The 25743-nt window shown below is 48.3% G+C and overlaps 1 protein-coding gene across 5 annotated transcripts in view; it reads right to left on the minus strand.

Annotated features, from left to right (window-relative positions):
- The window catches only part of LOC140385838 (protein spire homolog 1-like), a 310369-nt gene that overhangs the window by 129943 nt on the left and 154683 nt on the right, over positions 1–25743 (minus strand). For all 5 annotated transcript variants that reach the window (XM_072468412.1, XM_072468413.1, XM_072468414.1 and 2 more), the window contains exon 4: positions 5911–6036. In XM_072468412.1, the coding sequence (XP_072324513.1) occupies positions 5911–6036 (126 nt within the window). The remainder of the gene's footprint in view (positions 1–5910; positions 6037–25743) is intronic.

A 25743-nucleotide genomic window follows, 5' to 3' on the forward strand; every position in this document is an offset into this window, starting at 1 on the left:
CTAGGGGCTTTTCACAGTAACTTCATTTGAAGCCTACTTGTGACAATAAGCGATTTTCATTTTTCATTTCATTTTATTTTAAAATGGTTTCCCGATCTTTCGCTACAATGGGGAGTTCAGGCGAGCAGAGCTCCCCACTGCAGAAAAAATGGGTCTATGTGCAGCCTTGGCTGTGCGTTTCCCGTTCAGGCCCCTTATTCAACATGAGCCGCATCGAATACCCCTGTATTCTCTCGACACTGCGAGTGCCAGGAAATGGGCGGCTAAATGCGCTGGCAAAGGGACTTTGTTCCCTTTTGGGTGAATCGCGTCTGTGGAGCCCACCCCACTCCCAAAGTCCACTCGCTATTATTTACATTCTGCTACTGGCTGCTGACTAATCACGGATGAAGCCGGGGAGTTAATATCATCCAAACCTAACTCTGCTGAGGTCTGGATGGGGTGTTGATGTCAATCCTGGTACAGATATAATGGGCTGAAGGGTCCCCTCCTGTACTGTATGATTCTATCTCACAGCCTTCCCCGTCTCCCACTCCTCTCATTCCCGCTTCGGGTTAAAATCAGGCCGATACCATGTACACTGAAGGTAGGATCACAGAATGGTTCCAGCACAGGAAGCCAGTCTATACTGGCTCTCTAGAAGAGCAACCCACCCTCAGTCCGGCTTTTCCCCCCCATAGCCATACAAATGTTTTCTCTTCACATATTTGTCCAGTTCTTTTTTAAAAGCCACAACTGAATCTGCCTCCATCACACACTCAGGCAAAGCATTCCGGCTCCTAACCGCTCCCTGCGTAACAGAGGTTTACCTCATGTCACCACTGTTTCTTTTGCCGTTTACCTCAGATCAGTGTTCTCTCTGGTTCCATTAAGTGGAACAATTTCTCCCTATTTACTCTGCCCCGATCCCTCATGATTTTTCTCGCCTCTGTCAATTCTCCTCTCTTCTCGAAGAACTGTCCCACTTTCTCCATTCTATCCACACTGCTGAAGTTCCTCATCCCTGCAACCAAATCTCGTGAATCTTTTCTGTACCCTCTCTCATGCATTGCAGGTTCCATTAGTGTAAGTAAAGCCCCAACAACAACCTGCAATTAAAAAGCACCTTTAACATAGCAAAATGGGAGAATTTCAGGAGACACCACGGCGCAGTAGTAATGTCACTGGAACAGCAGGCCCGGGCTAATGTGTGAGGAATTAGGGTTCAAATCCCACCAAGGCAGCTAGCAGATAAAATCTGGAATTAAATGCAAGTCTCTGTAATAGTGATGTCCCGTCAATTACCACGAGACGGGAATGGTGAAACAATCAAGGGTTTATTGCACAAGATATTGTGCCTCCTGCAGCTGGAACCAGAATGGGAGCAGCGCAGGAGAGCGTACACTTTTATATGCTGCCTGCTGGGAGGAGCCAGCAAGCTGGGATTTACTGAGGTACCTGTAATACAGTGGCAGTACCGTAATACATGCAATGTGTTACCAGTGGTGTTTACCACAAATAGTGATCCAGAAACTGTTACAAAGAACAAAGAAATGTACAGCACAGGAACAGGCCCTTCGGCCCTCCAAGCCCGTGCCGACCATGCTGCCCGAATAAACTATAATCTTCTACACTTCCTGGGTCCGTATCCCTCTATTCCTATCCTATTCATGTACTTGTCAAGATGCCCCTTAAATGTCACTATCGTCCCTGCTTCCACCACCTCCTCCGGTAGCGAGTTCCAGGCACCCACTACCCTCTGCGTAAAAAACTTGCCTCGTACATCTACTCTAAACCTTGCCCCTCTCACCTTAAACCTATGCCCCCTAGTAATTGACCCCTCTACCCTGGGGAAAAGCCTCTGACTATCCACTCTGTCTATGCCCCTCATAATTTTGTAGACCTCTATCAGGTCTCCCCTCAACCTCCTTCGTTCCAGTGAGAACAAACCGAGTTTATTCAACCGCTCCTCATAGCTAATGCCCTCCATACCAGGCAACATTCTGGTAAATCTCTCTGCACCCTCTCTAAAGCCTCCACATCCTTCTGGTAGTGTGGCGACCAGAATTGAACACTATACTCCAAGTGTGGCCTAACTAAGGTTCTATACAGCTGCAACATGACTTGCCAATTCTTATACTCAATGCCCCGGCCAATGAAGGCAAGCATGCCGTATGCCTTCTTGACTACCTTCTCCACCTGTGTTGCCCCTTTCAATGACCTGTGGACCTGTACTCCTAGATCTCTTTGACTTTCAATACTCTTGAGGGTTCTACCATTCACTGTATATTCCCTACCTGCATTAGACCTTCCAAAATGCATTACCTCACATTTGTCCAGATTAAACTCCATCTGCCATCTCTCTGCCCAAGTCTCCAAACAATCTAAATCCTGCTGTATCCTCTGACAGTCCTCATCGCTATCCGCAATTCCACCAACCTTTGTGTCGTCTGCAAACTTACTAATCAGACCAGTTACATTTTCCTCCAAATCATTTATATATACTACAAAGAGCAAAGGTCCCAGCACTGATCCCTGTGGAACACCACTGGTCACAGCCCTCCAATTAGAAAAGCATCCTTCCATTGCTACTCTCTGCCTTCTATGACCTAGCCAGTTCTGTATCCACCTTGCCAGCTCACCCCTGATCCCGTGTGACTTCACCTTTTGTACTAGTCTACCATGAGGGACCTTGTCAAAGGCCTTACTGAAGTCCATATAGACAACATCCACTGCCCTACCTGCATCAATTATCTTAGTGACCTCCTCGAAAAACTCTATCAAGTTAGTGAGACACGACCTCCCCTTCACAAAACCATGCTGCCTCTCACCAATACGTCCATTTGCTTCCAAATGGGAGTAGATCCTGTCTCGAAGAATTCTCTCCAGTAATTTCCCTACCACTGAAGTAAGGCTCACCGGCCTGTAGTTCCCTGGATTATCCCTGCTACCCTTCTTAAACAGAGGAACAACAACATTGGCTATTCTCCAGTCCTCCGGGACATCCCCTGAAGACAGTGAGGATCCAAAGATTTCTGTCAAGGCCTCAGCAATTTCCTCTCCAGCCTCCTTCAGTATTCTGGGGTAGATCCCATCAGGCCCTGGGGACTTATCTACCTTAATATTTTTTAAGACACCCAACACCTCGTCTTTTTGGATCTCAATGTGACCCAGGCTATCTACACACCCTTCTCCAGACTCAACATCTAACAATTTCTTCTCTTTGGTGAATACTGATGCAAAGTATTCATTTAGTACCTCGCCCATTTCCTCTGGCTCCACACATAGATTCCCTTGCCTATCCTTCAGTGGGCCAACCCTTTCCCTGGCTACCCTCTTGCTTTTTATGTACGTGTAAAAAGCCTTGGGATTTTCCTTAACCCTATTTGCCAATGACTTTTCGTGACCCCTTCTAGCCCTCCTGACTCCTTGCTTAAGTTCCTTCCTACTTTCCTTATATTCCACGCAGGCTTCGTCTGTTCCCAGCCTTTTAGCCCTGACAAATGCCTCCTTTTTCTTTTTGACGAGGCCTACAATATCTCTCTTTATCCAAGGTTCCCGAAAATTGTCGTATTTATCCTTCTTCCTCACAGGAACATGCCGGTCCTGAATTCCTTTCAACTGACACTTGAAAGCCTCCCACAAGTCAGATGTTGATTTGCCCTCAAACATCCGCCCCCAATCTATGTTCTTCAGTTCCCGCCTAATATTGTTATAATTAGCCTTCCCCCAATTTAGCACATTCATCCTAGGACCACTCTTATCCTTGTCCACCAGTACTTTAAAACTTACTGAATTGTGGTCACTGTTACCGAAATGCTCCCCTACTGAAACATCTACCACCTGGCCGGGCTCATGTTGTTGATTGTTTTAAAAATCCATCTGTTTCACTAATATTCTTTAGGGAAAGAAATCTGCTGTCCTTACCTGGTCTGGCCTGTGTCTGATTCCAGGCCACAGGCCTCAAGCCCACAACATAGTGACCGATTCTTGACCACACTCGGAAATGGCCTCTCAATTCAGGGGTAATTAGAGATGGTCAAGAAATGCTGGTCTTGCCAGTGATGTTCAGAAAAGTGCCAGGCCTTTCACAGAAGGCAACATTATGCCACATAAATAAGTTATTAGGATAGGCGACCAAAACCTTGGTCAAAGAGAAAGATTTTAAGGGAAAACCTAAAGGAGGTGGAGGTGTCTATAGGGAGGAAATTCCAGCCGAAGATGTGGTTGCCAATGGGGGAGTGAAGGAAATCAGAGCTCCTCAAGAGGGCAAAATTAGAGGGGTCTGGAGAAGCCACACATTGTAGGGCTGGAGGAGGTTACACAGACATGGAGGGGACAGCGCATGGATGGATTTAAACACAAGGCTAGGAATATTAAAATCATTGCCTGATTCCAGGTCAATGTAGTGAACACTGGGGTAATGGTAACTGGGCTTTGATACGAGCTAGGAAAGGGGCAGCAGAGTTTTAGGTGAGCTCAAACTTACAAGCCACACATATCAATGTTTAAGAATAAAATAGAGAAGTGGTTGAAGGGAGAAGGGCAGTTAGATGGAATTAGGGCTAATGCTCAAGTAGAGGATACACCTCAAAATGGACCTGTTGGTCTGAATGGGTTGTTCACACATTCGCTCATTTCTATGCAACACAGATCAAAAAACTCTTTCTGATTTATTCACACTTTGAACGTAACCTGGCGAATAAGGACAAGGCACTGTCCCTTGGGGATGGCAGAAGGGAGAAAAGGGAAATAGCACAAGCACAGGCCAGGTTGTATAGAAAGCCAATTACTACAAATGCTGGAAATGGGAAATTAAAATAGAAACTGCTGGAAATACTCAGCAGGTCGGTCAGTACCTGCTTTTTTATATTCTTTCATGGCGTGGGAGCATTGCTGGGGAGCCAGCCATGCCACAATGCCCTTGAGAAGGTGATGGAAGCTGGATTCTTGGATGGCTGCAGTGATCCACAGTGCTGTCAGGGAGGGAGAGCTAAACGTTCAGCTCAGGGAATTTTGGCCAGAGGTCATCAGCGTTCTGAATGAAGGTCACAGACATGGAAGTACAGTGTTGAAGGAGACCATTTGGCCCATCGAGCTTCTGCCCACCCTCTTGGAAGGGCCCCATACGTAGGTGCATGCCCCCACCCTATCCCCGTAACCCCACCGAACCTACACATTTCTGGCCACTAGGCGGCGATTTAGCATGGCCAATCCACTTAATCTGTGGGAGGAAACCAGAGCACCCAAAGGAAACCCATGCAGCCACAGGGAGAAAGTGAAAACTCCACACAGTCACCCAAGGGCAGAATTGAACCCGGGTCTCTGGCACCATGAGGCAGCAGTGCTAACCATTGTGCCACCGTGCCACTCCTGAAATATTAACTTTGGTTGTCTCTCTCTACACAAATGTTCCCTGACCTGCTGACGAAGTACTTCAATCATTTTCTGCTTGTTGTTCAAAAATGTGCAGAGCAACATGACTGATCTTCTGGAGATAGTTACACGTAGAAACAGCACTGGTGGAAATTCGGAAGTGGGGTTTCCAAAATTCTCTGTTCCAGCTGTGACTCTTCTTTACCCACTAGAGTCATAAAATCGTAGATTACAGTGCAGAAGGGGGCCTGTCTGCACCGGCCCGTGGGAAGAGCACCCTACTACTGAAGCCCACATCTCCACCCCATCCCCATAACCTAGTAACCCCACCTGGACACTAAGAGCAATTTAGCATGGCTAGTCCACCGAACCTGCACATCTTTAGACTGTGGGCGGAAACCGGAGCACCCGGAGGAAACCCACGCAGACACGGGGAGAACATGCAAACTCCGCACAGACAGTGACCCAAGCCGGGAATCGAACCTGGGACCCTGGAGCTATGAAGAAACTATGCTAACCACTGTGCTACTGTGGTGATATTAGGTGACCACTTACCTCTTTAGCACTTTTAATTTTGGCCAAGAAAGTGCGTAACTCCATGGATTCAGCAAACAGCGCCCGGCACACGGCCTGGTAATGGTTCGGAGCCTCCGACGAGGTTGTCAAGTGAGCAGCGCACAACTGACAAAGAGAAAAAGAAGAAAATCTTTAGTCACTGACTTCTCACCCCACCTGACAGAAACCTTTTGTTAAATTACCTGGAAGCTTGGGGAGCCTGCAGTTCCCTGTTGCTTTCTCCATGGCAATGCCTCAGCCGATCAGAGTCACCTTTCTCTTGCAGTATAAATTGTTGTGATTGTTTGAAATTTGGCATTCTTGTGTTCGTCCCGAGGCACGCAGGACAAAAAGCTCCAGCCACATGTCTCTCTTAGCAAAATCTGAATTGTTAACCTAGATTTTCTACTTTAGTCGACGAGTGACCCACACGTCTCTGCTTTTGTGTCAGAATTTCAACATCCATGAATTTGTTCTGACCTTAATTGTACAATGTTTCACTGTCCTTCCTCATAGTCCGTTACCGGGCCCAGCAGTAGATGACAACACAGCTCTGGGATGCCCTTTGGCCACTCAGCGATAGGTCTGTTGCTTTGAGTATTAGTAGCCTGGCTGAGTGGTGTCGAAGGTACTTCCTTGGCCTGTTTGTGATTGAAAGGCATTGTCGAAAGGTATTTTCATCATTTTCCAGGCGGCATGGAGCCCACGCGATCTATTCAACCAGATTACCACCCAGGCAGTGAAAATCTACCCTGTTGCCTGGAAAGATTAGAGGCGGTTCAGTTCCAGGGCAGTTCCTCAATAGGAAATTGTCGCTGGTCCGACAAGTACTGCAGTGCAAACCATTGCCTCACACAGTAAAATCGCAATGAAGCAACCTCGGATAGGACAGATTCCAGCTTGTGTCGAAGTTATCAAGCCATCACCAACAAAATAGCAAAAGTCGAAGAACTAAATAGCAAAAGCCTGTGATTAGCTGAAGTTCCACTGGGGCAGAGGGCTGGGTTCTCCAATTTTGAAGCTATGTCCCCAAGCCAGCGTAGGAACGGTGCCGTTTTGCGACAGAAAGAATGGCGTAAAACGGCCACCGATCTTCCGTTTGGCTGGGGGCTAACATCAAGGCAGCGTAGAGCACCCGGCTCTAGCTGCCGATATGGCCTGAGAATGGCCGGGTCCATGGCCGTGCATGCGCCCGGTTGGCAGCCTGCAGCGGCCGCGCCGTGCAACTTAGCGCCGGCCACACGTGGACCCGGCCCGCGAAATAGTGCCCCCGCTTTGGCCAGTTTGCACAGCACGGACCACCCCCCAACAGTGCCCCAGCCTCTGGCAAAGTCCCCCCTGCCCGCAGATCAGCCCTCCTCCGACTGTGGCGGTGTTCAACCGAGTCCGCAGCCACCATGCTGCGTTCCCGACGGATGAGACAACACGCGACCGGTGCCGTCGGGAACTTGGTCGGTCGGGGGGTGGCCCTCAGGCAATGTCCTGAGGCGATCAATACGGCACGTGGCGTACTCGGGGAGGGGGAGGAGCATCGCGAAAGCGGCGCCACCCCCAATTCTGTCGCGAACAGGGATTCTCAGGCCCATTGCCGAACGCGATTTCGGAGTTGCCGATCAGAGAATCCCACCTCTGGTTTAGTCAAACTTTAGTTTGGTGCTTGCAAGTAAAAATCCTGCTGAAATCCTTTGCCATAGAGGTGCTTTTCATAAAATCCCTACAGTGCAGAAGGGGGCCATTCGGCCCATCGAGTCTGCACCGATCCTTGTCCACTCAACCATCCACCCAGCACATCCCTGGACACTAAGAGACAATTTAACATGGCCAATCTACATGGTCCATACATCTTTGGAGTGTGGGAGGAAACCGGAGGAAACCCATCGCATACAGGGAGAAAATGAAAACTCCATGCAGACAGTGACCCAAGGCTGGAATTGCCCCAAGCAAGCTTGTGGAGTAGGCCTGGGCGAGCCTCCACTCACCTTGAGATGTCTCTGAAATGATTGGTGGATTTTACCCACCAACCCAGCACGTGGTTTTTGGCAGCAGAGACGGCCCGCCAGCGAGATTTTCTGGCCCCGCCAGCGAGATTTTCTGGTCCCGCCAGCGAGATTTTCTGGTCCCGCCGTTGTCAATGGGATTTCTCGTTGACTGCGCCCCTCATCGTCCTCGTCGGTGGGACCGGAATATCCCGCCGGTGTGAAAGCCGGTAAAATCTGCCCGATATGTGCGAATGGTGATATTTAATTGTATTTGTTTATTGTCACATGTACTGAGGTACAGTGAAAAGTATTTTTCTGCGAGCAGCTCAAACAGATCATTTCGTGCATGAAAAGAAATGAAAAAGAAAATACTTAATAGGGCAACGCAAGGTACACAATGGAAATTCAAAGCTCAAAACAAGGGGTCACTGTGTCGCAGTTCAAATAGACCAGGTTTTTAGGCACATCACGTTACTGTCAGGAAGCAGAGGTAGTTTTAAATCATTTATATTTGTATTTGTGTGTATTAGAAATAAGGACTAGCTTTAAGTGAGTTTTACTTTGTGGTCCTAAGGCCATAAGACCATAACACATTGGAGCAGAATTAGGCCACTCGGCCCATCGAGTCTGGTCCGCCATTCAATAATGACTGACATTTTTCGCATCCCCATTCTCCTGCCTTCTCCCCATAACCCCTGATCCCCTTAATGCATTTATTTGAAAGGGTTAATGACTTCAATTTGGTTCAGATGCCTGTGCGAGAGTCAAGTGGAAAGGCTCAACGTCAATGACCTACAAGAAAGGAGTTGCATTTACATAGCGCCTTTCACACCCTCAGTGTGTGCTAAAGGGCTTTACAGTCAGTGAGGTGCTTTTGAAGTGAAGTCATTTTCGAAAGGGAGGGTCAGCAGCCATATTAAAGAGAACAAGCTCCCACAAATAACAATGTGTGAATGACCCAGGTAATCTGTTTTTAACTGTTGGTCAAGGGTGGGGAATATTGAGTCAAACTCAGGGGGAATACCCTTTTTCTTCAAACTACTGCCATGGGATTGCTTATGCCCTCCCAAGAGAACAGTAACCTTATCCGAAAGGCAACTCCAATATTGCTGAACTGCAATGTCCACCCAGTGTGAGGTTTGAATCCACAACGTCCGACTCCGAGGCGAGAGTGATAGGAACTGAGCCGGGGTTGTGAGCAGTGGCCTGGGAATAGAATGTCCATTCAGCCCACTCAGACACAGGTTGCGGATAAAACGGCCACATTGCACAGGAAAAGCAGCTCGCCACGGCACAGCTTGGCCATTGAAAGGCGGGAGACCCCGCACCCAGGATCTACCCGGCTCACCATGCCTCATGAGATCCAATGGGTGGGATCACTTTTTGGTAAATCTGCTTATTGGAGTGAGGCAGCAAGCCTCACTCGTCTTTAAATATAAAATTAGAGTATCCAATCCGTTTTGTTCCCCAATTAAGGGGCAATTTAGCGTGGTCAATTCACCTACCCTGCACATCTTACTGGGTTTGTGGGGGTGAGACCCAGGCAGTCACGGGGAGAACTCCACACGGACAGTGACCCAGGGCCGGGATCAAACCCGGGTCCTCAGTGCCATGAGGCAGAGTGCTAACCACTGCGCCATGCTGCCCTGTAAGCCTCACTCTAATGTGCAGATTCCCGAGGCACCCGAGGCTTTTGGATTCATCCCCTTTGCCTCGGAGACCTCGGGTGAGCACAGTTCAGCATTGGTCCCCACAAATAGTGGGAACTCGTGGGGGTCTCCCAGGGAATCGGAGGTCCCCAGCTGCATGCCCTTTGGGCAGGGTAGTGCCCTGGCACTGCTGGTGCCACCTGGGTACCCTGGCAGTGCCAGTCTGCACCTTGACGCTGCCACCTGGGTGCCGGCCTGGGTGCTGTGTCACTGTCTGATTCACCAGGCACGTGCCTCAGTGTCTTGCTGCTAACAGGAAGTTAGCATGCTCCCTCACCACTCACTCCCAGTCAACACTCAAGCACGGCAGCTCGCAGACCTGCTCCCCGCTTTGGCGATGCCGACCTGGCCAGGCTTCTGGGTGCAGTGGAGGCGAGACGGGACGTCCTGTTCCCCCGAGGGGGGTCAAAGGCCCAGCAGCAGGGTCAGCAATGCTACCTGGAGGTCAGTAGCAGCGGCTGTCAGTGTGGGTAGCATGACCAGGAGGACAAGCGTCCAATGTCAGGAGAACACCAACGGCCTCCACCGAGCTGAAAGGGGGTTACCTCCTCTCTCCTGGCACCAGTCCCGTCTCTCACCTCTCAAACTCTCAACCCCCCCCCCCCCCCCCCCCCCCCCCGCCAGATCACTGGCTGACACCTCGCACCCTCCCCACACCGATCTTCGTGCTTGTTCCTCAGCACCCTTAGCACTCAGCAGCACAACTCCTTCATGTCCAGGCGCGATGCCCAAACGTGCCACCTGTGTAGACTCTCCATCAATTTGTTACTTGTTCCACGTATCAGTGCCACTCTCCGTCCAGGAGCTGCAGCTGTGCAGGCCCATCCCAAACGACCCAATCTCACCAGAACCAAATCCTGGCATCCACACATTCCACTGGCGCTCAAGGTGCAGTTGAAGATCTTTGACTTCCAGCGTGTTTAACCCACGGTGACGTGCCAGTTACACGCAGCACTCACCACACCAGCAAGTATCAACAATCTGCGAAAGTATTTCTTCAACGGCATCATCAGGTGGCCCATTTGAATCAATGTCGCGCTCAAGTCCTGCAGTGTCTTCTTGCTTCAAACCGGATTGTCCTCTGGACTCGTAGGTCCCCCTGAGCCCAGTGTTCCAGGACCCAGGTATGTGTGAAAAGATTGTCCTTCCTTCCAGCTACAGAAAAGGAAGGAAACAGCAACAGCAGCCTCCAGGCATTTGCAGCCACCAGCAGGAGCAGCAAACACAACCTGCAGCTGTGGACTGCTTTCACAACTAACAAAGCTCATTCATAATTTGCAATGGCCTTCAGTGTGAAGCTAAAGGCTGCTCACAGTCAAAGGGGGTGAAATTGAATTTCAGCATTGAAGGCACAGCAAGGCTCTGTCCAGGAAGCGTTTGGTAGGACAGACAGGCTGCAATTGTATTTGCCCCTGTTATGGGTCTCCATAACGATGGCTTGAAGGCCTCACAGACGCAAAACCCCTCACCCAGCCCCGGCGCAGGGGCAACCCCAGTCCTGAAACGCTTCAGTGCCCCCCCCCCCGACCAATCCCAACCCCCCTGGGGGGACCCCCACTCAAAGAACTGGGACAGCAGCTCCGGTGCCCTTGAGCTACATGCCGGAAAATGGAAATGGCTGCTCACCTCCTCACTGCCTCTCAGAAGCCATTGCACCAGATTCACATTTTTAAAAAGGAGTACTAAATGCCTGCCTGATTTCTCGCTGGCGAGTCAGTTGGGTAATACCCGGGAGGCCGCTGCATTCGACTTCAATCTCGCTAATGAGAATAAAATGCATACAAACGAGGGTTAATAATATGCTCGCCGTTTTGGGGCGAGATCCGGAACTCGCCATCGGGAGTGGGTAAATTACAAATTGGTTCGCGCCCGGCAAATCTCGATTTTGGCATTTCCTGCTATTTTCCCAACATGCCCAGATCTGCACAGGGCCCAACGCGATGGTTGAATCACGCCCATTGTTTCTGTTTTATGTAAACCCTGTTAATTTCTTCAGCGAAATATCCGAGTTTGATGCTACTCTGCTATAAGGGAGGAAGCATTTAAATTATTAGTAATTTGCAACAATATTTTGTAGTTTGGAATAACTGACATTGTAAAAATATGCCAGCATAATGTCACCGGTTCAGGTCAGGAAATCCTAAAGTAAAAGCCAGAGGCAGAATTTTATTCCATTCCTGGCATGTCAAATATGTTTTTGAGTTGTTTTGCGTATAATGCAAATAAATTGCCGCATTCTCTGGCTCTGGTGTAGCTGCTTGGCAGCGTGGTTATATATTAAAACAACACTGACAGGTGCAAAATTATGCAGCAGCTAATGTCTTTGAGGTAGGCTGCGGTTGCACCTCATTAATGCGCAGAAGCTGGAAATGCACTCAGTGATTTGGTTCGATAGTTGCCAGTCCAGAAGCATGGGTAAATAAACAACCTCAGAGCTTCCAGTAACTCTCTCCATTTCCCAGCCAACCTGAACAATCAGGCTTTCTACAGTGGGAGGAGTTGAGGTTAAGACTGATTTTTCCACTATTCTGTTAAACGACCGCAACTCTCCTCACATAATAGGGAGCATGGAAAAAATAGCTCTGCCGCGTGCAGAATGTGTGCTTTGGCCTAGTTTTTAATTACCCGGAGTTTTCCTGGAACTTTCACAACCGTATTAAATTCTTACCGTGCCTTCCGTAACTTACGGAAACAGCACAATTGACTATTTACACTGTAGCAGTGATGAAGATGGTTTTTCTGGTCAACCCTATGAGCGGGATTTACCGACTAACCCGCCGCATGTTTTTCGGCAGCAGAGGGATTTCCGGGTCCCGCCATTATCAACGGGAAACCCGTGCGCCGGCGTGCGACCGAAATATCCCGCTGCCGTCAAAAGCCGGTAAATTCCAACCCATGTGTGGAGCCCCAATAAAGACTTCTAGGCGAGCCAAGTGTGTTTCTGTTTGCCTGATGCGGAATGCACGCTCCCCGTCGAAACAAACCCAACAGATGGCGTCCTGGTAAACTTCACCGGTTTCTTTGGCCAGCAACATTGTTGACTTTCAGGCGTATTTGGAGCAGAAGGTGGTTGGAAGGATCACAGCTTCCAGTCAGTGCCCGGCCTACCACTCTGGTCAGCCAGCCGAGCTGCCAGTCATTGGCAATGCCCTGGCAGACAGTGGATACACCTCATTCCAGTATCACATTAACGACTCTGCCACAGGTTAGCTTGATTCCAAACTTCCACCATCAACTATATCACCCTTATGCAAAGACTTTCCCCTAAAGCCTAGTACACACCAGGTGGTCATCAAAGAAAGAACGTTACGCATTTATATAGTGCCTTTCAGGACCCCAGGAAATTCCAGAGAGCTTTACAGTTGATGTTGTATATTTGTAGTGTAGTCACTGTTGAGATGTAGGAACCACTGCAGTCAGATGCACACAGGGCACAGCAGACTCCCACAAAGAGCAATGCAATACTGGCCAGATAATCAAATTTAATGATGCTGGTTGAAGGATAAACATTCAGCTGGATTCTCCGTCCCACCGCACCAGATTTCTGGTTCAGCACACCAGTGGGATTCTCCGTTTTGCCGGCTGGTCAATGGGGTTTCCCATTGTGGGGCAGCCTCACGCCGTCGGGAAACTCCCGGGGCTGCCGGCAAAACGGAGACTCCCGATGGTGGAGAATCCAGTCCTTTGTTTATGACGCCAGGGAGAACTGCCCTGCCCCTTTTTCCAAACGTTGTGCAGGGATATTAACATTTGCCTGTGATGGCAGACAGGATCTCATTTTGAGCAGTTATTTTACATGCAAGCTCCAAAAGACATTCGGTATTTAAAAAAGGTTAATCTTCTTTGTTTCATTTCAATATGTGCCAAGGCTTTGTCTGTGTTTCTTGTTGCTGTTTACTGCTGCTGAGGCTGGTTTACTTTGAAAGTTCTCCCTTTTTCTCAGAATCAGACTGCACTTCAGCAAATTGGGAAGTTGTACGTGTACTTTTCAAATCCTCCAAGTATGAATCAAAGGGTTGGAGCGTGGTGAGATAGCAATGTGTTCAGGACTGCCATTTCTCATTTACAGTGAACAATTTAAAGAAAGCTTTAAGACAGCACCTCCACAAAGCAGCACTCCCTCGGTACTGGGAGTTGGTAATTGTTGAATGCCTATAAAATGCACTTCTTTTTTATTTGCTCTTGGGATGTGGGTGTCGCTGGCTAAGTCAGCATTTGTTGCCCATCCCTAATTGTCCTTGTACTACGTTGGTTACACTACACTACACTATGGTTACTATGCCATTTCAGTGGGGGGGGGGGGCATCGCTGTGTGGGTTGGGAGTCACATGTAGGCCAGACCGGGTAAGGATGACAGATTTCCTCTAAAGGACATTAGCGAACCAGATGGGTTTTTACAACAATCGACAATGGTTTCATGGTCATCATTAGACTTTTCATTCCAAATTTTTATTGAATTCAAATTTCACCATCTGCCCTGGTGGGATTCGAACCCAGGTCCCCAGAGCATTTCCCTGGGTCTCTGGATTACTAGTCCAGTGACAATACCACTATGCAACCACCTGCCTCCCACTTCAATCATGTTAAATTTAGACCCTATTATGCAGCAATTAAAAGATAATACCGCCAACTACCCTGACTCCACACTCAGGATGCCAGACCATTCCCTCTTCCACTACTTGATGCCCCCAAACCCATATCCCCCGATTCACCCTCGAGTGTCCGTGCTCCCTGTGCTCCCCTCCCGTGTGCCGCAGAGTTCAACAAGGATAACCACGGACCTCAACCACAACTGCACAAAACCGACTGCCACACTCCAGCTTTAACTGAATGCGGACCCGTTTACTATTGACTTAACCTTTCAAAGTGAGGTCCTTCAGGCAGAACATAATTACAAACAGTTTTACTATAAAGAGCATTCATGGTGTACAAACTTAGTATAAATATGAACCAGCCATGGGACCACATGGGGCCAGACCCGCCACCAACAGGCCGCTAATTTCCTCTCTAAATTTGAACCTAACAAGAAAACAAAATTTTATCTCCCGCTTTTCACGTTTCTGGCTCACAGGCCCCACAAAATTCCCTTCATTATTTCGGTTGACATATTAGACAGCTCTTGCCTGATTTATACACATCAACACATGTCTTTCTCTTCTAGCTCCTGGATAAATTCTGAATCAGGTTGCAGATAGGAAATTAATATAACGCATACTCCTGGCAGTCAGATCTTGTTTGCCAGTCCGAAACAGATAGTGGGCACGATCCAATGGCCACGCTGCGCCAGAAAAGCAGCGCATCACGGTGCAGCTTGGCTGGTAAAAACCAGAAGACCCCGCTCCCGTGACCTACCCGGCTCGCAAAGCCTCGCGAGATCCAACGCGATCTCTCGAGACGTTGCAGTGTAAATCCCACCCACTGTGGACAGGATCACATTTTGGCAAACCTGCATATTAAAGCGAGACAGGTAGCCTCACTCTAATGTGCAGATTCCCGAGCTATCTGAGGATTTGGGATTCACCCCCCTTGCCTCAGAGACCTTGGGCGAGTGCTGTTCAGCACTGGTCCTCAAAAGTGAGGACCAGATGCAACAGCACTCATGGGGGTCTCCCAGGGTATCGGAGGTCCCCAGCTGCATGCCGTTTGGGTAGGGTGGTGCCCTGGCACTGCTCGTGCCACTATGGACCCAGCACCGATCCCCGAGGCACACCACTGGTCACAGGCCTCCAGTTTGAAAAACAACCCTCTACAACCACCCTCTGTCTCTGTCGTCCAACCAATTTTGAATCCAATTGGCAACCTCACCCTGGATCCAGTGAGCTTTAACCTTCTGCAACAACCTACCATGTGGTACCTTGTCAAAGGCTTTGCTAAAGTCCATGTAGACAACGTCTACTGCACTGCCCTCATCTACCTTCTTGGTCACCCCCTCAAGAAACTCAATCAAATTTGTGAGACATGATTTTCCACGCACAAAGCCATGCTGACTGCCCCGAATCAGTCCTTGCCTCTCTAAATGCTTGTAGATCCTGTCTCTTAGAATAGAATTAGGCCGCAGCATTGCGCATGTGGAGCCACGGACCCGGCAATCCTCCGGGCTGTATCGGCAACTAGAGCCGGGTGCTCTTATGCGGTCAGCATGCTAGCCCCCAGCCAAACGGAGGATCGGTGGCCGGTTTGTACCATTTTCTCTGTCGTAAAAGACCACCGATCCCGCGACGGCGTGGGGACCTAGCCTCAGAATCGGAGAATCCAGCCCAATATATAGATTATAGTGACCAATTTATGACCTCTAATTTTGTTCTTCCCGGTGAGTGGATTCATCTTCTCCACATCTACCCAATTAAAGACATTTATCAGATAACCTTCTCTCTCCCAGAGTAAAAAAAAATAAAGGTCACAACAAAAATAATAAAGAAAGAGATCAGTAAATATTAGTGTACAGAAAGGGTTGGTGGGACATGGAACATCCCTATCAGAAACTATAAAATATATACAGAAAACTAGTCATACGGAAGAGAAAATAATCTCTCCGGGAGAGATGCTCGGGCCACAATGTCTGTAGCATTTTAATTAAACTCCGCAAAAAAAAAATCCAGGGTTCTGTGCTGCGACCAGAATAGCAAAAGAATCTTTGAATGACCTCCCTTGGCATTTACTGAATCTAAATGAGACATCACAACCCTAAGGGGACATGGGGCATGGGTTTGACAAATTTCTGCTTTCATCAACTGCTAATTCACACAGGTTATTTATCCCAGCCTTTTAAATCCGCTTACACATTCGGAAGACATTTACCTGACGGTTTGCATGTTGAACATGTTAATAGGGTCAACACTCTGCGCGGAATTTACCGGCTGTTCACGCCAGGGCGCACAACCGCCTCGGGTTCCCCGGCATTGTGGGGTTCATTCAATCACAGCAGCGGGATCAGAAAATCCCGCTGATCCTCCGCCACCAAGAAACACGCGGCGGGTTGCTTTGTAAATCCCGCCCTTTGTCTCAGCAGCAAAATAGTAGATTGCGCGACAGGCGATGAACCACCTTCTTGAACCGGCATAGTTCATGCGGTGTAGGTGCTCCCTCGGTGCTGTTAGGGAGGGAGTTCCAGGATTTTGACCCTGTGACAATGAAGCTCCAAGTCAGGATGGTGAGTGACTTGGAGGAGCGTTGCAGGTGATGGCGGGAGTAAATATGGTGGTTGGAGTGCCAATCAAGCGGGCTGTTTTGTCTTGGATGGTGTCGACCTTCTGGAGTGTTGTGGGAGCTGCATTCATCCAGGCAAGTGGAGAGCATTACATTACGCTCCTGACTTGTGCTCGTCCAGCATCCCCTTAAAAGGCATCTATGCGGATTGCCTCGCCCACTCCAAGAGATGAAAGTTACAGATTCTCACTCCTTCACCCCCACCAAGAGTGGATACCTCCAGCCTAACCTGGCAATGATTGCTGGAATGTGATAGCATCCGTTGTTATCAGGTGCAGCGGGCTATGTGGTCCACCTAAGCTTATCTTTCCAAAACATCCCTTTAAGCACCGTCGTCCCTCTCCCCACAGCTAACATCCCACCATCACAACACACAGGCCCTTTCAGATCATTTCAATATTTTCACCATTATATGCCTTGCCAATTTTCATAAGCTGAAATCCAACTGGTAAATATCCAACATGAGTATTCTAGGGGCTAGTTTAGCACAGTGGGCTAAATCGCTGGCTTGTAATACAGAACAAGGCCAGCAGCGCGGGTTCAATTCCCATACCAGCCTCCCCGAACAGGCGCCGGAATGTGGTGACTAGGGGCTTTTCACAGTAACTTCATTGAAGCCTATTCGTGACAATAAGCGACTATTATTATTATTAGTACTTATATGGGATCAGATTAAATTTTAGATCATACACAGCGCAGCTCAGGCTAACGACGCACATAATTTTGATTAACGTTTGCCTTGGGGTGAGAGGAACCTCTATTCCCCAATCAATGAATGGGGGCACGGTAGCACAGTGATTAGCACTGTTGCTTCACAGCACCAGGGTCCCAGGTTCGATTCCCGCTTGGGTCACTGTGCGGAGTTTGCATGTTCGCCCCGTGTCTTCGTGGGTTTCCTCCGGGTGCTCCGGTTTCCCCCACAAGTCCCGAAAGACGTACTGTTAGGTGAATTGGATATTCTGAATTCTCCCTTAATGTACCCGAACAGGCGCCGGAAAGTCGCGACTAGGGGATTTTCACTGTAACTTCATTGCAGTGTTAATGTAAGCCTACTTGTGACAACAAATATTATTATTACAATAATAAAGATTACTATTATTTACTCCCCCATCTGACACATTGCAAATTGCAATACAGCAATGTCAATTTACAGCTATAACGTTCCCAACACCAGATATAAAACCACTGTCTGTGCTCATTATAATCAACTTTTCAGCAACTACAAAATCTCCACAAAATACAGCTCTCAATCTATAACACACTAAGTGATGCAGGATTTATTATATTAAAAAAAATAATGAAATGACTCCTGCAGTTTTCTATGCTACTGAATTTAATAAAAAGGTTTTGTGTCTTTCCTCATTACATGAAAAACGTAGAGTTGTCGTAGCAACCAGACTACTGCCTCCCCTCTTCTCCCCCCCCTTACTGTGATTGTGACCTTTAGCTTACTCGGTCATCTGTTCCCAACAGTAGAAAGCCATACAGGCAATCTCCAGAGGATTACTGGAGCTACAAGTCAGTGCTGTTTCTCTTCTGGCCTAGCAAGAAAGGCTTTTGCCTTCATGCCATAAAAAGAAAACTGGGGATAAATGGAAACAAATGGTGAACTTTAAATTTATATATCTTAACTACTGTGTGGGAGGTGGAATATCAAACTGGCAGAAATTGAGCTTTATTTACTAAAGTTTGAAAATGGGGGTTCAATGATAGAAGAAAAAACTGTCAGCCCCACAGGTCAGTGACTAATAATTCAGACAGCGACCTACCGAGTTTCACGCTGTAATGAATGCTAAGTTTGCCAACCTTTCAGGATCGTCGAGGAATTAAACACTAATCTCCTAGAGACTGCTGCAAGCAACCTAGAAGGGGACTTTAAAAAACATTATTGTGGGCTATTTTCAAGACACCCTTTTAACAGCATAAACAAGGAGATTGGGGGAGATGAAACTATGTTTGAAGGAATCCAATCTGAAATACTGAGTGGTATTTAATGTATGAGACGGGGCAGGGTGGGACCCCCACATCGCCTTCTTTTCGGACAGCCCGTTTCATTAGGTGATCAGCCACTTAACTGGACAGAGGTAGGCTTTTCCTAGGATCAAGGATCACAGGGGGTGGATATCTCACTCACCACGAGCATGCAGCCAATCAGAGGCCAGCAGCTGAACTTACTCAGCAGCACCACTGCGGAGGGAGTGGTTGCTGCCAATAATGTACCCAATCGACGCCCAGGACAGTCGAGGGACGCAGGCCACAGTGGAGTGTTGGAGGGAGGGGGAGTTGCATGGGAGGTGAAAGGAGGTTGGTGGAAGAGCACCCCCCATGACACCCCCTTTCCCGATGTTGGGTCGCTCGATCAGTCACTGCACAAGAACAGGGTTTACTTCTCAGGCTTTCTGCATGACGAATTCCCCATCTGCCAGTGGGTCAATACCAGCTTCCCCGGATGAGGCCCCTAAGTGGCGGCAAATTAGGGCAAAGGAGGGAAGGTGGCAGGAACTCAACTCATCATTCTCCTGCTCAATTAAAATGCCCACTGTTGTCGTGTTAGGGTGGATTGGATTTGTTTATTGTCACGTGTACCGAGGTACAGTGAAAAGTATTTTTCTGCGAGCAGCTCAACAGATCATTAAGTACATGAGAAGAAAAGGGAATAAAAGAAAATACATAATAGGGCAACACAACATATACACTGTAACTACATAAGCACTGGCATCGGATGAAGCATACAGAGTGTAATGTTAATGAAATCAGTCCAAAAGAGGGTCATTTAGGAGTCTGGTGACAGTGGGGAAGAAGCTGTTTTTGAGTCTGTTTGTGCGTGTTTTCAGACTTCTGTATCTCCTGCCCGATGGAAGAAGTTGGAAGAGTAAGTAAGCCGGGTGGGAGGGATCTTTGATTATACTGCCCGCTTTCCCCAGGCAGCGGGAGGTGTAGATGGAGTCAGTGGATGGGAGGCAGGTTCGTGTGATGGACTGGGCGGTGTTCACGACTCTCTGAAGTTTCTTGCGGTCCTGGGCCGAGCAGTTGCCATACCAGGCTGTGATGCAGCCTGATAGGATGCTTTCTATGGTGCATCTGTAAAAGTTGGTAAGAGTCAATGTAGACATGCCGAATTTCCTTAGTTTCCTGAGGATGTATAGGTGCTGTTGTGCTTTCTTGGTGGTAGCGTCGACGTGGGTGGACCAGGACAGATTTTTGGAGATGTGCACCCCTAGGAATTTGAAACTGCTAGGGCTGTAAGGATTAATGTGGGACTGGGGAAACATTCTGCTCACATTATCAAGTACAGAGAGTCATATGGGAATCATAGAATGTAGTAGTGAGTCTAGTAGAAATTGTCACGAAGGTAGCACCTAGTCAGGACATATCCTGCTCATATGTATATAGTTTTACGCTATTAATAAAGTTATCGTTCAACCATACAAACCTCTAGATTTCTTCATCACGAGACATCATATAACATGGTGGCAGCAGGTGAGGAATCCTAAATTTCCTTACAATGAAGAAGTAAAGAAACTGCAGTCTGACCTGAGGCCACAAAGACCTCGAATACACCGCTGGAGATTGCCTAAGAAGACCTATTGCATGTGTGGTGGTTGAAGGACAGGAGAAAGATCCACCATGCAGTGTAAAAGAACTTCATCTGAGCATGTGGAGGTCCATTGCGAGACCTAATTGAAAGCAGGAGCAAAGGATCTAGCCAGATTGCAAAAGCATGGCAAATTCCAAAAACAATCTTCTAAATTCAGTGCAATGATCAGGTAGCACTGGCAGATTGATTGTTTTAACGAGCATGGCTTGAAGAACACTGCCGCCCAGATCCAGAGTCAGCACCATAACACAAACAAAAGAAACATTTTGGAAAGATAAATTGGAGCAAAAAAATCTCAAAAGCTCAGAAAGGCAACAACCGGTCAAAACCATTCTTTCAAAAGATTTTATTCAGAATTGCTAAAGGTTAAAATGACTTCATAACCATGATGGAAGTCCACCTAATCCCAACAAACGTAGGAAGAGAAAAGAACGATTACTGGAGCACCATTTAAAAAAACAACGCTGCATTTCCCAGTGCTGAAAACAGCCATGGATGGAAAATAAATAGTGCCAGACCAATTAAGGCAGGTGGAAGAGCCTGACCAGGCACAAAATTGGGTGTTATGGAGAGGTTTTTTAAAAAGATATGTGATAGCATCAGGTTTGAATAAGAAAACAGTGACTAAACAAGTGAATACACTCTGTTATATTCTGGAGGTCCAAGAGCCAAAGGCCATGAAGTCCTTTGCCACCTACTGTAACCTAAGAAGCAATAAAAATTTACCACGAGTAAAATTTAACAAGAGAGCCCCAAAGTCTGGGGAACCTGTATACTCTTCCATTAATGAGTTATACAGATTGACCGAAGACTGTGACTATGATGACCTAAGGTTGGGGCTCATGACAGACCAAATAGTGGTGGGAATGGCCGATGATATGCTTTTGGATGTACTCCAGATCTCACTTTGGAAAAAGCCATTCAAATCGTCCGACATCGCCAGCAAAATTGATCAATTTTGCATGGCGACCAGAGCAACAAAAGCATTACCCGAACAAAATAAATATAGTGACAGATCATGTCAGCACTGTAGTGACAAACGACCTCATAGACACGAGCAGTATCCAGCAATTACTATGCAGTGTTTTCACCTGCAACTGCCTGTGATACTTTGGGAAGATGTGTAAGTTCAAAATCTCCAGATGTGCGGAGGATCCCAAACGTGTCCATGAGACATGAGTCACACAAAAATTCACATTTTGGAATGCTGACATGTCTGTGAATGGTCACCTCACCAATTTCAAGTTAGACACAGGAGCCAGTGTGACTATCCTGATGGATCAGAAACTGTGGCTATAAGACCTCCAGCTATGGGTAACAGACACAACACTGTACGGCCCTGGAGGAATCCAACTGCCAGTTACAGGAATGATTCTAACGTCTTTCCGGTTTGGAACAAAGTAAATAATTGAAATTCCATATGTCATCCACAATCAACCATTTTCTCTCCTGAGCAGAGGTGTCTGCATTGTCCTCAGCCTCCTCAATTTGGCAGAATGTGTCAAGACAACCACTGTAATCAACGACACTGAACCGCAGACTCCCGGGAGATCCACCAGCGCTGATGATCTTGATTGGGACTTCAGTTTGGGATTGTCCTCACTCTTTGCAGAGGCAGTTATTCCAGCTCCTTGGCAGATAGTAGAAAACACCCTTTGGTCAGACCAGCTAAACCTCCAGATGAGCACCAACGTACTTAAAACAGAAGATACAGAGGAGAAGGAGCAGCAGCAGACAGTTGAGACCGAACTTCAGAGTCAAACAGTTGCTGTCAGAAAGCCAGGAAAAACTGCAGCAATGAAGCTCACCTGCACAGAGGTCGATCCTGGAGCAGGAGAAAAGCAACCACTAATTCACCAAGACAGGGAATTGACTCGAAAAAACAGAACACAGCATTTGGGCAGCACGGTAGCATAGTGGTTAGCACAAGAGCTTCACAGCTCCAGGGTCCCAGGTTCGATTCCCGGCTTGGGTTACCGTCTGTGCGGAGTCTGCATGTTCTCCCCGTGTGTGTGTGGGTTTCCTCCGGGTGCTCCGGTTTCCTCCCACAGTCCAAAGATGTGCAGGTAAGGTGGATTGGCCATGCTAAATTGCCCTTAGCATCCAAAATTGCCCTCAGTGTTGGGTGGGGTTACTGTGTTATGGGGTTAGGGTGGAGGCGTGGGCTTGGGTAGGGTGCTCTTTCCAAGAGCCGGTGCAGACTCGATGGGCTGAATGGCCTCCTTCTGCACTATAACATTCTATGATCTATGAAAAGCCAAACTACAGGTTGAAGACGAGGAAAATACAAACATTAGGTAGGTCACGTCCAACTTCCAAGAAAGACATGGTGAACGCCTCTGAAAAGAAAACCCAAGTCCACTCTATAAATGAATGGAGTGCACATTCCCACTGGAAGGAGAGGGATAAGCCCATGATATCCGACCAAGGAAGACAGATTGTTCACGGTGACACAGTGGTTAGCACTGCTGCCTCACAGCTCCAGGGACCCGGGTTCAATTCCAGCCTTGGGTGACTGTCTGTGCAGAGTCTGCACTTTCTCCCCGTGTCTACGTGGGTTTCCTCCGGGTGCCCCGGTTTCCTCCCACAGTCCAAAGATGTGCAGGTTAAGTGGATCGGCCTAGTGTCCAAAAGGTTAGGTGGGGTTACTGGGGTACGGGGATAGGATTGAGGCGTGGGCTTGAGTAGGGTGCTCTTTCCAAGGGCTGGTGCAGACTCGATGGGCTGAATGGCCTCCTTCTGCACTGTAGAAAGATTATTATTATGTATGTAGTTATATGTTATTAATCAACAGTCATTGTTCAACCGTACAAGCCTCTAAATTGCTTCATGAGCCAACTTCCAACCTTACAACATCTGCCACCAAATTTGCCTTGGGGCTTTACATTTGATTTGTTAACTATGCCTGACCCACTGATCAAATGCTCCCAGCATTTCCTGGAAAATTATTATTGAAGAGTATGTGTCAAGAAGAGAGACCTTAACACTGAGATACCAAGAATACTGGGAATGCTCCATGTCAGATAGGTGCTGTGATGATGAGATTGCAGAAGCAGTGAACAAGATGATCTAAATTGGTTTGAAATGTGGTATTCTTCATTCTGTCACATTCACATTTGGGACAGGTGTTCCAGAAGATGGGATGGTTCGTGTCCTGAAGGATTCAGACTAATTAAGACTAGAATAAGCATTTCACCAGCTGCGGTTATACGCCACCCTATTTGGGCAGCACGGTAGCATAGTGGTTAGCACAGTTGCTTCACAGTTCCAGGGTCCCAGGTTCGATTCCGGCTTGGGTCACTGTCTGTGCAGAGTCTGCACGCTCTCCCCGTGTCTGCGTGGGTTTCCTTTGGATGCTCTGGTTTCCTCCCACAGTCTAAAGATGTGCAGGTTAGGTGGATTGGTCATGCTAAATTGCCCTTAGTGTCCAAAAAGGTTAAGTGGGGTTACGGGGATAGGGTGGAGGTGTGGGCTTGGGTAGGGTGCTCTTTCCAAGGGCCGGTGCAGACTCGATGAGCTGAATGGCCTCCTTCAGCACTGAAAATTCTATCATCTATAATCGATCTCCAATGGAATGTGTTAAATCTGCAGTCCCTTTCCTTGCACAATTTCATTCATCTATGCAAATTGAATCTTCTGTGATTCCTATTCTTTTTAAAAAATATATTTATTAAAGTTTTTTAACACCACAATTTTTCTCCCTTACAAACAATAACACCACCCCCCCCTCCCCGCCCCCTCTCCCGGTAACAAAATAACAAAAAAAAAAAAAATCGCACTGAGCAAGATATATACATGGCAAAATAGTATATTTACATAGCTTTATACACTGGCTCTCTCCCGCACGTGCCAGTTTCCGCACCCTTCATGTTATCTCTTGCTCATCCATTGCAAGTGGTCCCCCATTCCCCCCCCCCCCCTCCCAAGACGTGTGCCCCCCCCCCGTCCCAAGACGTGTGCCCCCCCGCCCCCCCTAGGTTGCTGCTGCTGCTGACTGACCTTCCTCTAACGCTCCGCGAGATAGTCTAGGAACGGTTGCCACCGCCTGTAGAACCCCTGCGCAGACCCTCTCAAAGCAAACTTTATCCTCTCCAGCTTAATGAACCCAGCCATGTTGTTTATCCAGGCCTCCACGCTGGGGGGCTTCGCCTCCTTCCACATTAGCAAGATCCTTCGCCGGGCTACTAGGGACGCAAAGACCAGAATGCCGGCCTCTTTCGCCTCCTGCACTCCCGGCTCGTCCACTACTCTGAATATTGCTAGCCCCGAGCTTGGCTTGACCCGGACTTTCACCACCTGAGATATTGCTCCCGCCACTCCTCTCCAGAACCCCTCCAGTGCCGGGCATGACCAAAACATATGGACATGGTTCGCCGGGCTCCCTGAGCACCTTCCACATCTGTCCTCTACCCCAAAGAACCTACTCAACCTCGCCCCCGTCAAGTGAGCTCTGTGAACCACCTTAAATTGTATCAGGCTGAGCCTGGCACACAAGGAGGAGGAATTAACCCTATCTAGGGCATCAGCCCACAGACCTTCCTCGATCTCCTCCCCCAGCTCCTCCTCTCATTTACCCTTCAACTCTTCTACCAGCGCTTCCCCCTCTTCTTTCATCTCTTGGTGTATTGCCGACACTTTGCCCTCCCCGACCCATACACCCGAGATCACCCTGTCTTGAATTTCTTGTGCCGGGAGCAACGGGAATTCCCTTACCTGTCGCCTCACAAAAGCCCTCACCTGCATATATCTAAAGGCATATCCTGGGGGTAACTCAAACTTCTCCTCCAGTGCCCCTAGGCTCGCAAATGTCCCGTCAATGGACAGGTCCCCCATTCTTCTAATCCCCGCCCGATGCCAGCTCTGGAACCCCCCGTCCATCTTCCCCGGGACAAACCGGTGGTTACCCCTGATCGGGGACCACACCGAGGCTCCCACTGCACCCCTGTGCCGTCTCCACTGGCCCCAGATCCTTAACGTTGCCGCCACCACCGGGCTCGTGGTATACTTTGACGGCGAGAACGGCAGCGGTGCCGTCACCAACGCCCCCAGGCTCGTTCCTTTACAGGACGCCATCTCCATCCTCTTCCATACCGCATTCTCTCCCTCCATAACCCACTTGCGGATCATCGCCACATTTGCTGCCCAGTAGTAGCTCCCTAGGTTTGGCAGCGCCAACCCTCCTCGGTCCCTACTGCGTTCCAGGAACCCTCTCCTTACCCTCGGGGTCTTATTCGCCCACACAAACCCTATAATGCTCCTACCTACTCTCTTAAAAAAGCCTTTGGTGATCACGATGGGAAGGCACTGAAACACAAACAGAAACCTCGGAAGGACCACCATT

This window comes from Scyliorhinus torazame, chromosome 11 (genome assembly GCF_047496885.1).
Source record: "Scyliorhinus torazame isolate Kashiwa2021f chromosome 11, sScyTor2.1, whole genome shotgun sequence".
NCBI lineage: Eukaryota > Metazoa > Chordata > Chondrichthyes > Carcharhiniformes > Scyliorhinidae > Scyliorhinus > Scyliorhinus torazame.